This window comes from Gracilinanus agilis, chromosome 6 (genome assembly GCF_016433145.1).
Source record: "Gracilinanus agilis isolate LMUSP501 chromosome 6, AgileGrace, whole genome shotgun sequence".
Lineage (NCBI taxonomy): Eukaryota > Metazoa > Chordata > Mammalia > Didelphimorphia > Didelphidae > Gracilinanus > Gracilinanus agilis.
Window position 1 is genome coordinate 50,188,603 of NC_058135.1, and position 13,339 is coordinate 50,201,941.

Genomic DNA, 13,339 nt, shown 5'->3' on the forward strand with positions numbered 1-13,339 from the left:
GATCTGCCTTAATTTCCCCACTCTCCCATCAGTTTCTCTCCTACTCACCCACAGTTGTTGAAAACCTAAGAAATGTTTGGAATGTGCAAGCTGAATGCAGTTTTAAAATTTTTTTCCGCCCCAGAAGTCCTTCAAGTGACTGTTCATTTTATTTCTCTAAAAAATTTTCTCTTTAATCATCCACCATGATCAGGTGGGATTTATGCCAGGAATGCAAAGATGGTTCAACATTAGGAAAACCATCCACATAATTGACCATATCAACAATCTAAAAAACAAAAATCACATGATTATCTCAAAAGATGTTGAAAAAGCCTTTGACAAAATACAGCATCCATTCCTATTGAAAACACTGAGAAGTATAGGAATAGAAGGACCTTTCCTAAAAATAATAAACAGTATATACCTAAAACCATCAACAAGCATCATATGCAATGGGGATAAATTAGAAGCCTTTCCAATAACATCAGGAGTGAAACAAGGATGGCCATTATCACCTCTATTATTTAACATAGTAATAGAACACTAGCAGTAGCAATTAGAGAAGAAAAAGAAATTGAAGGTATCAAAATAGGCAATGAGGAGACTAAGTTATCACTCTTTGCAGATGATATGATGGTCTACTTAAAAAATCCTAGAGAATCAACTCAGAAGCTTGTAGAAATAATCAACAACTTTAGCAAAGTTGCAGGATACAAAATAAATGCACATAAATCATCAGCATTTCTATACATTTCCAACACATTAGAGCAGCAAGAGGTAGAAAGAGAAACACCATTTAAAATCACCCTAGACAATATAAAATACTTGGGAATCTATCTACCAAAACAAACAGCAATTATATGAAAACAACTACAAAACACTTTCCAAACAAATAAAACTGGATCTCAACAATTGGAAAGCCATTAATTGTTCATGGGTGGGATGAGCTAATATAATGAAAATGACCATCCTACCCAAATTAACATACCTATTTAGCGCCATATCTATCAAATTACCAAAAAACTTCTTTACTGAATTAGGAAAAACTATAACAAATTTCATTTGGAATAACAAAAGATCAAGAATATCAAGGGAAATAATGAAGAAAAATGTGAAGGAAGGGGGCCTAGCAGTACCACATATTAAACTATACTATAAAGCAGCAGTCACCAAAACAATATGGTACTGGCTAAGAGACAGAGAGGAGGATCAGTGGAATAGACTTGGGTAAGTGACATCAGCAAGACAGTGTATGATAAACCCAAAGAGCCCAACTTTTTGGACATGAATCCACTATTTGACAAAAACTGCTGGGAAATTTGGAAAACAATATGGGAGAGATTAGGTCTAGATCAACATCTCACACCCTACACCAAGATAAATTCAGAATGGGTGAATGACTTGAATATAAAGAGGGAAACTATAAATAAGTTAAGTGAACACAGAATAGTATACTTCTCAGATCCCTGGGAAAGGAAAGACTTTAAAACCAAGCAAGAGTTAGAGAAAATTACAAAATGTAAATTAAATGGTTTTGATTATATTAAGCTAAAAAGCTTTTTGTACAAACAAAAACAATGTAGTCAAAATTAGAAGGGAAACAACAAATTGGGAAAAAATCTTTATAACAAAAAACTCTGACAGGGGTCTAATTACTCAAATATATAAGGAGTTAAATCAATTGTATAAAAAATCAAGCCATTCCCCAATTGATAAATGGACAAGAGACATAAATAGGCAATTTGCCTAAAGTATCAATAAGCACATGAGAAAGTGTTCTAAATCTCTAATGATCAGAGAAATGCAAATCAAAACAACTCTTAGGTATCACCTCACACCTAGCAGATTGGCTAAAATGAAAGAAGGGGAGAGTAATGAATGTTGGAGGGGATGTGGCAAAATTGGGACATTAATGCACTGCTGGTGGAGTTGTGAACTGATCCAACCATTCTGGCTGGCAATTTGGAACTATGCTCAAAGGGCTATAAAAGAATGCCTGCCCTTTGATCCAGCCATACCATTGTTGGGTTTGTACCCCAAAGAGATCATAGATAAACAGACTTGTATGAAAATATTTATAGCTGCACTTTTTGTGGTGGCAAAAAACTGGAAAAGGAGGGTATGTCCTTCAATTGGGGAATGGCTGAACAAATTGTGGTATATGCTGGTGATGGAATACTATTGTGCTAAAAGGAATAACAAACTGGAGGAATTCCAGGTGAACTGGAAAGACCTCCAGGAACTGATGCAGAGTGAAAGAAGCAGAGCCAGAAGAACATTGTACACAGAGACTGATATACTGTGGTAAAATCAAATGTAATGGACTTCTGTACTAGCAGCAATGCAATGACCCAGGACAATTCTGAGGGATTTATGGTAAAGACGCCACCCACATTCAGAGGAAGGACTGCAGGAGAGGAAACATAGAAGAAAAACAACTGCTTGAACACATGGGCTGAGGAGGACATGATTGGGGATGTAGACTCGAAACTACCACACCAATGCAACTATCAACAATTTGGAAATAGGCCCTGAACAAGGACACATGTTTAAACCAGTGGAAATGTGCATCGGCCATGGGTGGGGGGAGTGCGGGGGGTGAAGGGGAAAGTAGGAGCATGAATCATGTAACCATGTTAAAAATAAATATTAATAAATGGTTTTAAAAAAAGAAAAAAGAAAAAATCTTCTCTTTAAAATAAGAAGTATAAGAACTGGAAAGACCTCCATGAACTGATGTGGAGTGAAATAAGCTGCACCAGGACGTCATACACACTAACTGAAACACTGTGGGACGATCAAATGTAGGCTTTGCTACTAGCAGCAATAAGTTAACTGATCAAGAACAACCCCGACTTATGAGAAAGAACTGTGGGAGCAGAAACGCAGAAGAAAACATGATCTATCACTTGTGGGCATGTGATTTGGGGTTTTGGTTTTAAAAGAGAAATACAAAAATGAATAATAAGGAAATAGTATCGAGTGATAATACATGTATAACCCAGGGGAATTGCTTGTCAGCTCCAGGAGTGGGGAAGAAAGAGGGGAGGGAGACGATATAAATGTTATCAGGAAAAATTAAAAATTTAAAAAAAAGTAGTGATTCAGCTTAAATTATTTTGGTGTTAGGTTCCTCTTTTGATTTATGAAAAACCATTCAGACATTTTCAAGGTTATTGATATTAATGCTCGTTCATAGCAGTTTAGTCTGTTTGAAAACTTGTGTGGTAGTATGTTTTTGAAACTTAACATATTCATCAGTGATCTATGGATTTAATCACCTCCATCTACTTTGTTGTGTAGTTGAAGTTCTGGGGAGTTTTTCTTTCATGCAGCATGGGATTCATGGCCTTTTTTCTTTTCCCCCCATTGTTTAAAGTTATTTTGCCAAAGTATCAAAGTATAAAGTTATTTGCCAAGTTTTCTTCTGTTTTTATATATTTAGATACCTTCTCTTCTCTTTAGGATCATTTGCTACTTCAGTCTCCATTGTGTTCTGTGTTGCCTGTCTTCATTATGTTTGCTTTGGGAGCCGTTTTCTGACTTAATTTTCACCCCCAATATCTTTTAAACAGATCATCTACTTATCTTCTTGAACCAAGCAGGAATTCCTTAATTTTGTTCCAAGATCTTTGAGGAATTCATAGAAATCCTTCTTTTGTTTGTTATTTTTAGTTCAGGATAAAATTTATTCTTATGGCAAAAAGAAGTCCATATTTAGGAACTAAACTACAAATCCCAAGATGCATTTATGAACCCACAAATTCTATGTAGACAAATGTTTGTAGGTGGCCTCAGGGAGTTCTAGGTGACTGTCATTTGGAAATTTGAAAATAATTGCTTCTTTTCATTTTCATTGTGGAGTTTTATGCTGTGCTAGAACATTTTGTGTTCTTTTAAACTGTCTTTCAAAACTGATCTGCTTTGGTTATCTCTCAGCGTCTCCCTCTCCCAGCAAAACCAAAGAACTGAACAAAGGTGCTTCAGATAAACAGCACCATTTTGCAGGAAAGTAGTCTGAGATCCCTGGAGATGATTTCTCAGAGATGATGACTCTTCTCTTTAAACTGCATTTTTAGAAATGGATTTTTGTGAATACCGGACAATGCAACAGGAGAGATCATCTGTTGATCAATCTTTATTGAGTAGTACCACATGTAGGGGATACAGAGAAGAATTAAGACACAATTTCTGCCATCACAAAGCTTACAGTAGGGAAGATAATATAAATACAGATCGTAGAATACAAAAGGAAAAAATGGGCATATTACAATTTTACATGTGTACATTTAAGATATACAGATAAAATGATGACCACATAAATCAAGTCATTTTTCCTCATTGGAAAACTGGTCAGCCTGAGGAATTTCTGCCATAATTTTGCATTCCATAGAAGCTACCTTTTAATGAAATCTCTTTCAAAGGGATTCCAGTACTTGAGAACGAAGTAAGCATGGAACGTTTTGATACCATTTGGATCAGTTTTCTGCTGAGCTAGCGCCTTCTTTCCTGTTCTTTTGTCCGGCAGTATTAGTGGCACAGTGAGAGAAACTAAGAAAGCTAGACTAAACTCTGATTGCAGCGGGAGGAATGATTGAGCCCCAAATCACTGAAGTATCCTGAAGGATGGGCAATGTTCATGATCCATAGAAGTGAGAGGACTACTGGGTTCTACATTCAGGTGCATCTTTCCCTGAAGAGGCCTGCCACTGATCCAGTAAAGAACCACTATTTTCCACTTTTGGAGTCTGTGCTTCTGTGAAGGAAAAAAAAAAAGAAACATCTGAACTTAATTATATTCAAATCATTATGTTACAAATATATAAAATCAAATAACAGTTCTATGCAAAAAGGGAAGTTAGGAACAAAATTTGGGAAAGATCCACAGAGTTTCCTCTCCAGAAAGGGGACAAAACACCAATGCAGAAAATTCTAATTCACAACTGGGGGAGGGTCAGTTCTTTAATTAAAAAAAAAAAAAAAGATAGAAAAATCTGTTTGTGGGCAAAAGTGATTCCAACCAGGGGGGTAGATAAATGAAAGTTTACCACAGGTGATATGGAGGATGAGAGCACCAAGGCAAAGCTAGGAAATAAACGTGGGACTCAGACTTGGCTGAGAAGCCAAAGAACTGTCCAGGGGGAAGTAGTGGAAGGCAACGGATGTCAGGGGCAATGATGCCACTTAATGGATGTCAGACCAAAGAACTGGAGTTTCTCTCAAGAAGAGAACCAAACAGGCCTAGAGACAGGAGGTCCTAGGTTCAAACCCGGCCTCAGCCACTTCCCAGCTGTGTGACCCTGGGCAAGTCACTTGACCCCCATTGCCCACCCTTACCACTCTTCCACCTATGAAACAATACACTAAAGTACAAGGGTTAAAAAAAAAAAAAAAAAAAAAAAAGAGAGAAGAGAACCAAAGGTCTTTCCACAGTGGATCAGCAACAGCAGTTAAAAGCTGATTCTAAATTCAGGAGGAAAAGCAGAGTGTGAGGAGTGGAGAGCTGAGAGGGAAGATTTATGCAGAGCACCGTGAGGGCTGGAAAGAGGATGGAGGTGAGAGGTCTTGTGCTCCTTCTCCCCTGGGTAACTGGGCAGGCCCACCTTGATGTCATCAGGCCTCATTTCTGTCATCTGTAAAACGGTGCTGGGGCTTGACTGAATGTATGGTGTCTACCAAGACATCCGCTGTGACCTGGGATCCCGAGTCATTGAATGAATGTGCCACAAGGGACAAGGAAGTGTCATGGTTATGAACATGGGAAATGAGGCGAATAAATGATGGTGTTCCTGACAGCTTTAGGGAAAATCGAAGAAGGGCCACGCTTTTAGACATGTTAAAAGTTTTAAAACACTTATGAATTTTTGAAGGAGATGTAGGTCTGGCCCTCGAAAGGGATCTCAGTTTAGAGATGTGTTGATTGGGGTGGTAATAACAAGTATCATTTAAATAATGTTTTATGCTTTACACACATTAGCTCATTTGAACCCCACAAACCTATGAAATAAGCAGCATTGCTATCCTCATTTTATAAATGAAAAAACAGATTCAGAAGGGGAACATGCCCGTGTCTGCTCGGAATTTAAATCCCGGTGTTCCTGACACCAAATTCTGTACTCTAACCACGCAAAGTGACCTGGGAGAACAATGTTCATGCAAGAACACCTTCATTAAGTATGAAGGAAGAGAAGCAATCAGCAAAAATGTCAAAAGCAAAAAAGGTGATTGGATCTCACTGGTGACCACAGATGGCAGAAACCAAATTATGAATTACTGGAGAAAATGAAAATGCCAAGGGAAGAAAGGCAAATGTGAGAGTCTCAGTTCCCACTCATCTGCACCAGGATAAACTGAAACTCACCTTTTGTTGGATCATTTGCAGAATTGAAAGCTACTTCTGAAAGGGGGAAAAAAAATGTTAATAGTTGTCAGATGCCCAGTACAATAAAACCCCTTTAATCTCAGCCCTCCTAATTGGTTTCATAATTATTCAAAATAATTATCATTATCTTTGCCCAAAAAAAGTAGTTTGCTAAAGAAATTATTTAATATAATAAGTTATTAAATCAGTTGAGAAGAGATTACAGGGGATATTTGAACTTCATAATATGGGTCTAAAAAAATTCAGTGCTTTAATAGAATTTGTAAATTTTAAAAACATGCTAATTATGAATGCTTTTTGCTTATGTATGAAGACAGGCCCAATAGAATATTTACTTAATATCTAGCCTAATCTGTTAAATTATATGCATGTGAAAGTACTAAAATAATATTTATCATTTTATAATTTATATTCTTATTAATTCCCATAAATCTTTCTACTGCTTCGTCTAAGAATTAAAAAAAAAAATCTTCCTAAGTGTGGCTAGTGCAGGATTGTCTATTTCTTATTTTAAGATAATCTTGTTATTCATTCATAAAGATGATTCAAAGTTATCTTATTTTACTTAAAACTAGTATAACTGCTAGAAGATAAGTTTTAAGACAAAAATAGTATCTATAGCTTTCATTTAATTATGCTCCTGTTGTTTAAATACAAATGAAAAGTTAGTGCTTTGTAAACTTTAAAACATTCTGTCAAATCACCGTTTGATGGTTATTGCTAATAATAACCAAAGACTGTTCAAGAGTCCATGATCTTAAAGAAAGTGGCTTCAATATGTGTCAGTTATATGAGGGAGCACAAAGTTGGGAAATGTTAAGTCAAACACACGAGTCCTCCACTAAGCTGACCCATCTTTTGCTTTGGTTTGTTCTTATGTGCATCAAAAAACTATTTCTCTTGCATGGTATCATGAACTTGCTTGCTCAAATTTCTTGTTTAAACTGGCCTGGGGCCAAATAGTTTTTTTAAAAAATGATCCTATCTTAACCATTGTTTCCTTTTCTTCCTCCACTGAATTACATACCTGGGAGTAGGCCTAGGCCAGAGTTATCAAAGTAATTATTAAGACAAGTGACTGGTAGAGACTTGGACCGCCCATCGAATGCCCAAGGTTTTGGTGAATCCTTGGGCTTGGTTTCCTGTGAAACCTGCTCTTTATACAGAGGTGACATGCACTGTCTCTTAAGTGGGGTAACTTCAGCCAGTCTGGGAGATTTTGGAGAATGCACACAAGGAACTTCTTGGGCTTCCTTTTTAAGGGCTCTCTCCTTCCATTTTTTGACTTCTCTGACAAGATGAAAATTGTTGCTGAGAAAGAAGAAATGGATAAGAACAAAGAAATGAACACCGAAATGAAATGTACCTGTGTTTACATATGGACTTCAAATATATCAATACTTGTTATTAAAGAATTCTTTTATAGTCCAGAAAGTGAAAAAACTCTGACTAAACAGGCCTGGGTTTTTCTCCTCACCCCAATGGAGCCTGTAGACAGGACAAGCTGTCTTTGTCTAAACAGACAAAGACTGACCTTGAAGTTGCTCATAGGCCATACAGGGTTTAGCATTCTAATTAGTACACTAATTGCCATCCAATATATTTTCTTTCCTAGGAGACATGAACCAGAAAGGCAGAGATGATGTATTTTATCATAATAGAGATTAAGAAATGGTGAGACATTATAAACAAGGAAAGGGAAGCCAGAGAAACTGATTAGTTTCTATCTCGCCTACAGGAGAATTTAAATTTAAGTGTTATGTGTGAATTACCAATAATATTTCCAAGTTATTTACTGTGAAGAAATTTGAGATTGCCAGACAATGGTGCCTAAGTCACACTGTAGACATTAGTTCTAGAGTTCTGGGGCGAGCATAGTATGTTTGCCAATGAGACTCATGCATGTTGATGTTATGGAAAGAAAAATTAAAGCCTATACTAACCAATTTACTCTTTTAACCTACATAACTGAAACCAGTAAAAAGCATATTATAATATTATAATCGTGCCCTTTTTTAATATCCATTTCAAAAATAAAAAAAATCAAAGAATTAAAATTAAAATAACAAAAAAACCCTATGCATAGAAATGGAGGTTTAATTTAATATTGCTTGGAATTTTCAGAAACCTTTGAATCCTTTCTTGTTGCATTGAAGAAGAGAAAGGAAGGAAATATTTTTGGATCTTATCAGTATAAACATATCCATGAAAGAAAGGGGAAAGGGGAAAATTTAGGGTCAACTCAACCCCAAGTACCATTTTGCACTTCTCCAAAGTGTCTTTTTAACAGGATCTTATTTCAAGTAGAACTTCAACCTACACTCTGAGTTTCTATTGTGCTGCTACTAATGGACTTATATTAGACCTTATCTTAGACCAGTGATGGCGAACCTTTTAGAGATGGAGTGTGCCACCTCATACTCCCCTCCCCACATAGGGGAGGGAGAAGGGCTCCCATTGGTTGCAGGGCAGAGGGGCAGGGAAGTGAGGAATGTCCTCAAGCCTGTGGAGAGGGGGAGGGGAGCAGCTCCACTGGAGTCTGTGTGGCTTTCTAGTGACTTTGGTGGGTACCGCCAGGTGTGCCCAGAAAGGGCTCTGCATGCCCTTTTTGACATGTGTGCCATAGGTCTGCCATCATGGCACCAGACCAGCATGCAGGCCTGATCCTCTTATGAATGCCCATCCTCCTTCCCCCAGCTGTGTGGAAAAGATGAGGACATTACAGTAAAGGCAATTAGGGAAATGGTAAAAACCAGGCCTGGAGCTGATAAACCCAATCCAGGAAATAGAGGCCCCTCCTCCCCAAGGGACCCTTACCTGGACAGCTGACTTTGATGGTTAGTCAGATATTCATTCTGCTGCTTTAACTTCAAGATCTCTCTCTCAAGCCTCACGCGATCTGCCTTTAAAATCAGGGCTTTTGTGCTCTGGACAATGCCGCTGCCGCCTCCACAGGTCAGTGGCGTGTGCGAGACTGAAGCAGGAGCAAGTGCTTCTGACACTGGCCAGGGAAAATCACATGAAAGCAGAGAGGAGAAGAGTGTGTGAAGGGACAAGATGGCGTCCTGGTACAGTTCAACATTCCACCCAGGAGGCGGAGGGGACTGTGCCAAAGTGCACAGAAAGGCAAAAACCATTCCCTGCTCCCATGGATCTCACCATCTGGGGGGCTCAGGAGATGAGAGCCAGGCCTCTCAGTTCTGGCCTCAGAGACTTCCTAGCTGTGTGACCCTGGACAAGTCACTTCACCCTCACTGTTCTTCTGCCTTGGAACTGATACTTCATATCGATTCAAAGACAGAAGATAATGGGTGTTTATTTGAAAAACATAAATAAAAATAAATGCTTGACTGAAAGTGCCCAGATTTCCTGAGTATCTAATTAAATATGCAGTAAGGTTGTAATAAATTAAGAAAAATGACATCAGTTCAAATAAAGAGAGCAGTAGAACAGAAGAGATTACTTGCAGCCTCTTGTTAAGAGCCATAAAAATGTAGCTTCATGGAAGGAAGAAGCACAAGAGAGGGATGTCTGTACTTACTGGAGGTGTCGCTGCATTGCTGAGCTCTTCTAAGCCTCTCCTTCAGCTGGCATATAAGCTCCTCGTTATATTCTATGATGGCAGTTTTAGAAGCAATTCTAAAAAAGAATCATAAAAGGAGGCAAATAGTAAGGAGTGATAGCGCTGACTCAACACCGGGCAGTGAGCAGCAGCTGTGACGGTCCCATGAGTCTGATGACCACACACTATCCCTTACAAAACACTCAATGCTACTTTTATCTTTTAAATACGATGGGGCAAATTCTTTTGCTCTGCTTCCTGCTATGGTCCAAAAAGGGGTATGGTGGTTTAGTAGAGAGAAGGTTGGCCTAGGAGCCTGGAAGGCCAAAGTAATGCCCTTAGGACACTTCCTGGCTGTGTGACCCTAGCCAAGTCACTTGTATTCTAGGCAACTCATTAAGGTTACAGGAGGGTGGGAAGTTGCCTGTGTTAAGAAAGTCAAAGGCCAAGTCTTTTCCTATGCCTTCTTTAGCCCCTCTCCTAGAAAAATCTGTCTACACTTATACATTCTACTTTTTCTCCTCATTAACAAAAAACTCAAATTCCGTCACTTTTCAGGACTGGTAACAACACCAGCTGACCCGAGGCTAGATCAGGGCTGGCAGACTTTAGATCCCGCCCCACACAATCTGCCTAAATGGCAAGCATCCCACATACATTCTCCCAGCTGCCCCCTGTAAGAGGGAAAAAGGGGTTGAACTCAGGGGAAGAGGAGTCCTTCCTATCCACTGGCCCTTCCCAACCCAAGACTAATGCAATAGTCTCCTAGTGGAACTCTGACCCAAGTCTCCTCCCACTCCACTTTAGCCCCCCCCCTTTTTTTTTTTAATTTAATTTTTATTTTTTTTTTAAACCCTTAACTTCTGTGTACTGGCTCCTAGGTGGAAGAGTAGTAAGGGTGGGCAATGGGGGTCAAGTGACTTGCCCAGGGTCACACAGCTGGGAAGTATCTGAGGCTAGATTTGAACCCAGGACCTCCCGTCTCTAGGCCTGACTCTCAATCCACTGAGCTACCCAGCTGCCCCCTTCAGTCCTTTTTTTAAAGCATGGGTCCAACTACTCAATAAATGCCAGCTGTTCCTTATCCCAAGACCAAAAATGGCATTCAAAGGTCTTCATGCTTTGGCTCTCACTGACTTTTTCAGACTTATTCCACCCTCTCTGCCCCAACTCTTCTTCAAACATGGCTCTCCACATCCCCACCACGTTTTTGCTAGCACACATCCCCCTCCCCATCACTGCTCTGGCTTCCTACAAAGCTCACCTCTAGCACTACAGGCTAATGGAACCTTTCCTGACTCTTGGAGCTGCTGGTTTTCCTCCACTCCTTAGAGCCATTTTGTTTACAAAATACAGGCTTGTTTTCTCTGATAGTATATAAGCGTTAAGGGCTTATTTTTTTTTTTTTCATCAATCACTTAACACAGCTCCTGGAATATAGCAAGTACTTAAGAAATGCTTGCTGGTTCATTTTTGTTTTTGTTTTTTAACTTTTGAGCTTGGCTGAAGGGGCTAACATACTTTTTGAGAGATATGATGATATCTAAAAATAACGGGACACGCAACCATGAAGAAAAACTATTGCCAGGGAAGAACCAAAAGCATCAGCATAAATATCTAGGTTATAATGACAGAACATCAGAATATTCTAAAAAAATATAAAAAAAATACCATGAGTGATAAAAACACGAGACAATCTCCAGAAAATAAATAGGCAAATTCTAATTATGGCCCAGACAAAGGTGAATATATCTGATAGCTAAGACCAAGACTAACAATTCATGAATAGCTCCTTACTATCTACTGGCAGAGCAACAAAAGTTACTGACGTCAGCCTTTATTCTTGAAAGTCAGGAAAACAAAATAAAATGCCGTTCTTTGAGTTACTTGCAAAATAGGTGAAAGTGATCAGTAAAGTTTCCCAGATATTATTAAGACAGAATTAAAGCTCTGACTTAAATTTTGCTAAGAGAAGATAAAGAGAAATACAGTTTAGTGAAACTGCCATCTGTTTTTTCCTGGCCATGAGCATTAACCAATCTTTTTTTTTAAAAGCAGAGATAAATAATGGAGGATTCAAAGCTAGGTACCCTCAACTGGTCTCCAACACTGGCAGAATTTCAATATCAAAATAATGTGTTAAGTACCTATGTGTAAAATCAGAATTTTAGAGTGGGAAAGGAGGGATATGGTCTGATTTCTACATATGAAGAAAGAGGCAAGAGAGATTTGTTTAAGGTCAGACAAGTGGTAGACAAGTGGTCAGGTTAGAACAAGAACTGAAATCACTTGACTCCAATACTCTTTCCATTAGACCACAATGCGAAACAAACCAAAAAAAGAGTCTATATACTCCATGAAGGGAAATAGGCACAAATTGGTCTTAAAAGATGCCATGATTATTGTGCCTCTGGAGCTCAGGACATTCTTGAAATGATCACCATGACACAAATAAATAAATATGGTAGGAAGGAAAAGTATAAAGGATTTTTAAAAGCTCCAAAACCTAAGCAGGTAGCAAAGTGAAAAGAATGCCAGGATTGGAGTTGGGAGTTCCTGGGTTTCTGCCTTAGATACTTCCTAGCTGTGTGACCCTGGGCAAGTCACTTAAACTCCATTGCCTAGCCCTTATTGAATTTCTGCCATGGAACTGATACTTAGTAACTATGCTAAGATAGAAGCTAAGGACTAAAAAAAACAACAAAAAACACAACCTAATTGTCAAATATTATGTGGACTAGTATGTAAGTTAATAATACACTGCCAGGCTGTTAGGTGGATAGAGTGCAGGATCTGGAATTAGGAAAACTCTACTTCTGAGTTCTAATCTGGCCACAGATACTATTTGTGTGACCCTGGACAAGTCATTGAACCCTGTTTTCCTCAGTTTCTTTATCTGTAAAATGGGCTGGAGAAGAAAATGGCAAAACATTCCAGGAGCTTTGTCATGAAGTGTTAGACACAGATGAAAAATGACTAAACAGTGATCTAAGTGGAGGACCAACATCACTCATAGTGGCTTGAAGATGTGTTCAGTACTCAAGTTTGTCTTTAAATAATTAAGGCACAAAGCATTATTTATAAACCAAGATATAACTATATAACTAGGCCTCTTCTTTAAGAAAGAAGTGTGATCTTACAACCAATGAGATAGCTTTTTTTAAAAATCAGTTATGGGGGCAGCTGGGTAGCTCAGTGGAGTGAGAGTCAGGCCTAGAGACAGGAGGTCCTAGGTTCAAACCCGGCCTCAGCCACTTCCCAGCTGTGTGACCCTGGGCAGGTCACTTGACCCCCATTGCCCACCCTTACCACTCTTCCACCTATGAGACAATACACCGAAAGTACAAGGGCTTAATAAAAAAAATAAATAAAAAAATAAAAAAATAAAAATAAAAATCAGTTATGCCAGGTGT

The 13,339-nt window shown here is 38.6% G+C and overlaps 1 protein-coding gene across 1 annotated transcript in view; it reads right to left on the reverse strand.

Annotated features, from left to right (window-relative positions):
• The window catches only part of CENPE (centromere protein E), a 95,898-nt gene that overhangs the window by 1,909 nt on the left and 80,650 nt on the right, over positions 1–13,339 (reverse strand). The window contains exons 40-43 of the mRNA XM_044681632.1: positions 9,906–10,003; positions 9,182–9,365; positions 7,392–7,675; positions 6,344–6,379 (exon numbers count right to left, since the gene is read on the reverse strand). Of these exons, the coding sequence (XP_044537567.1) occupies positions 6,344–6,379; positions 7,392–7,675; positions 9,182–9,365; positions 9,906–10,003 (602 nt within the window). The remainder of the gene's footprint in view (positions 1–6,343; positions 6,380–7,391; positions 7,676–9,181; positions 9,366–9,905; positions 10,004–13,339) is intronic.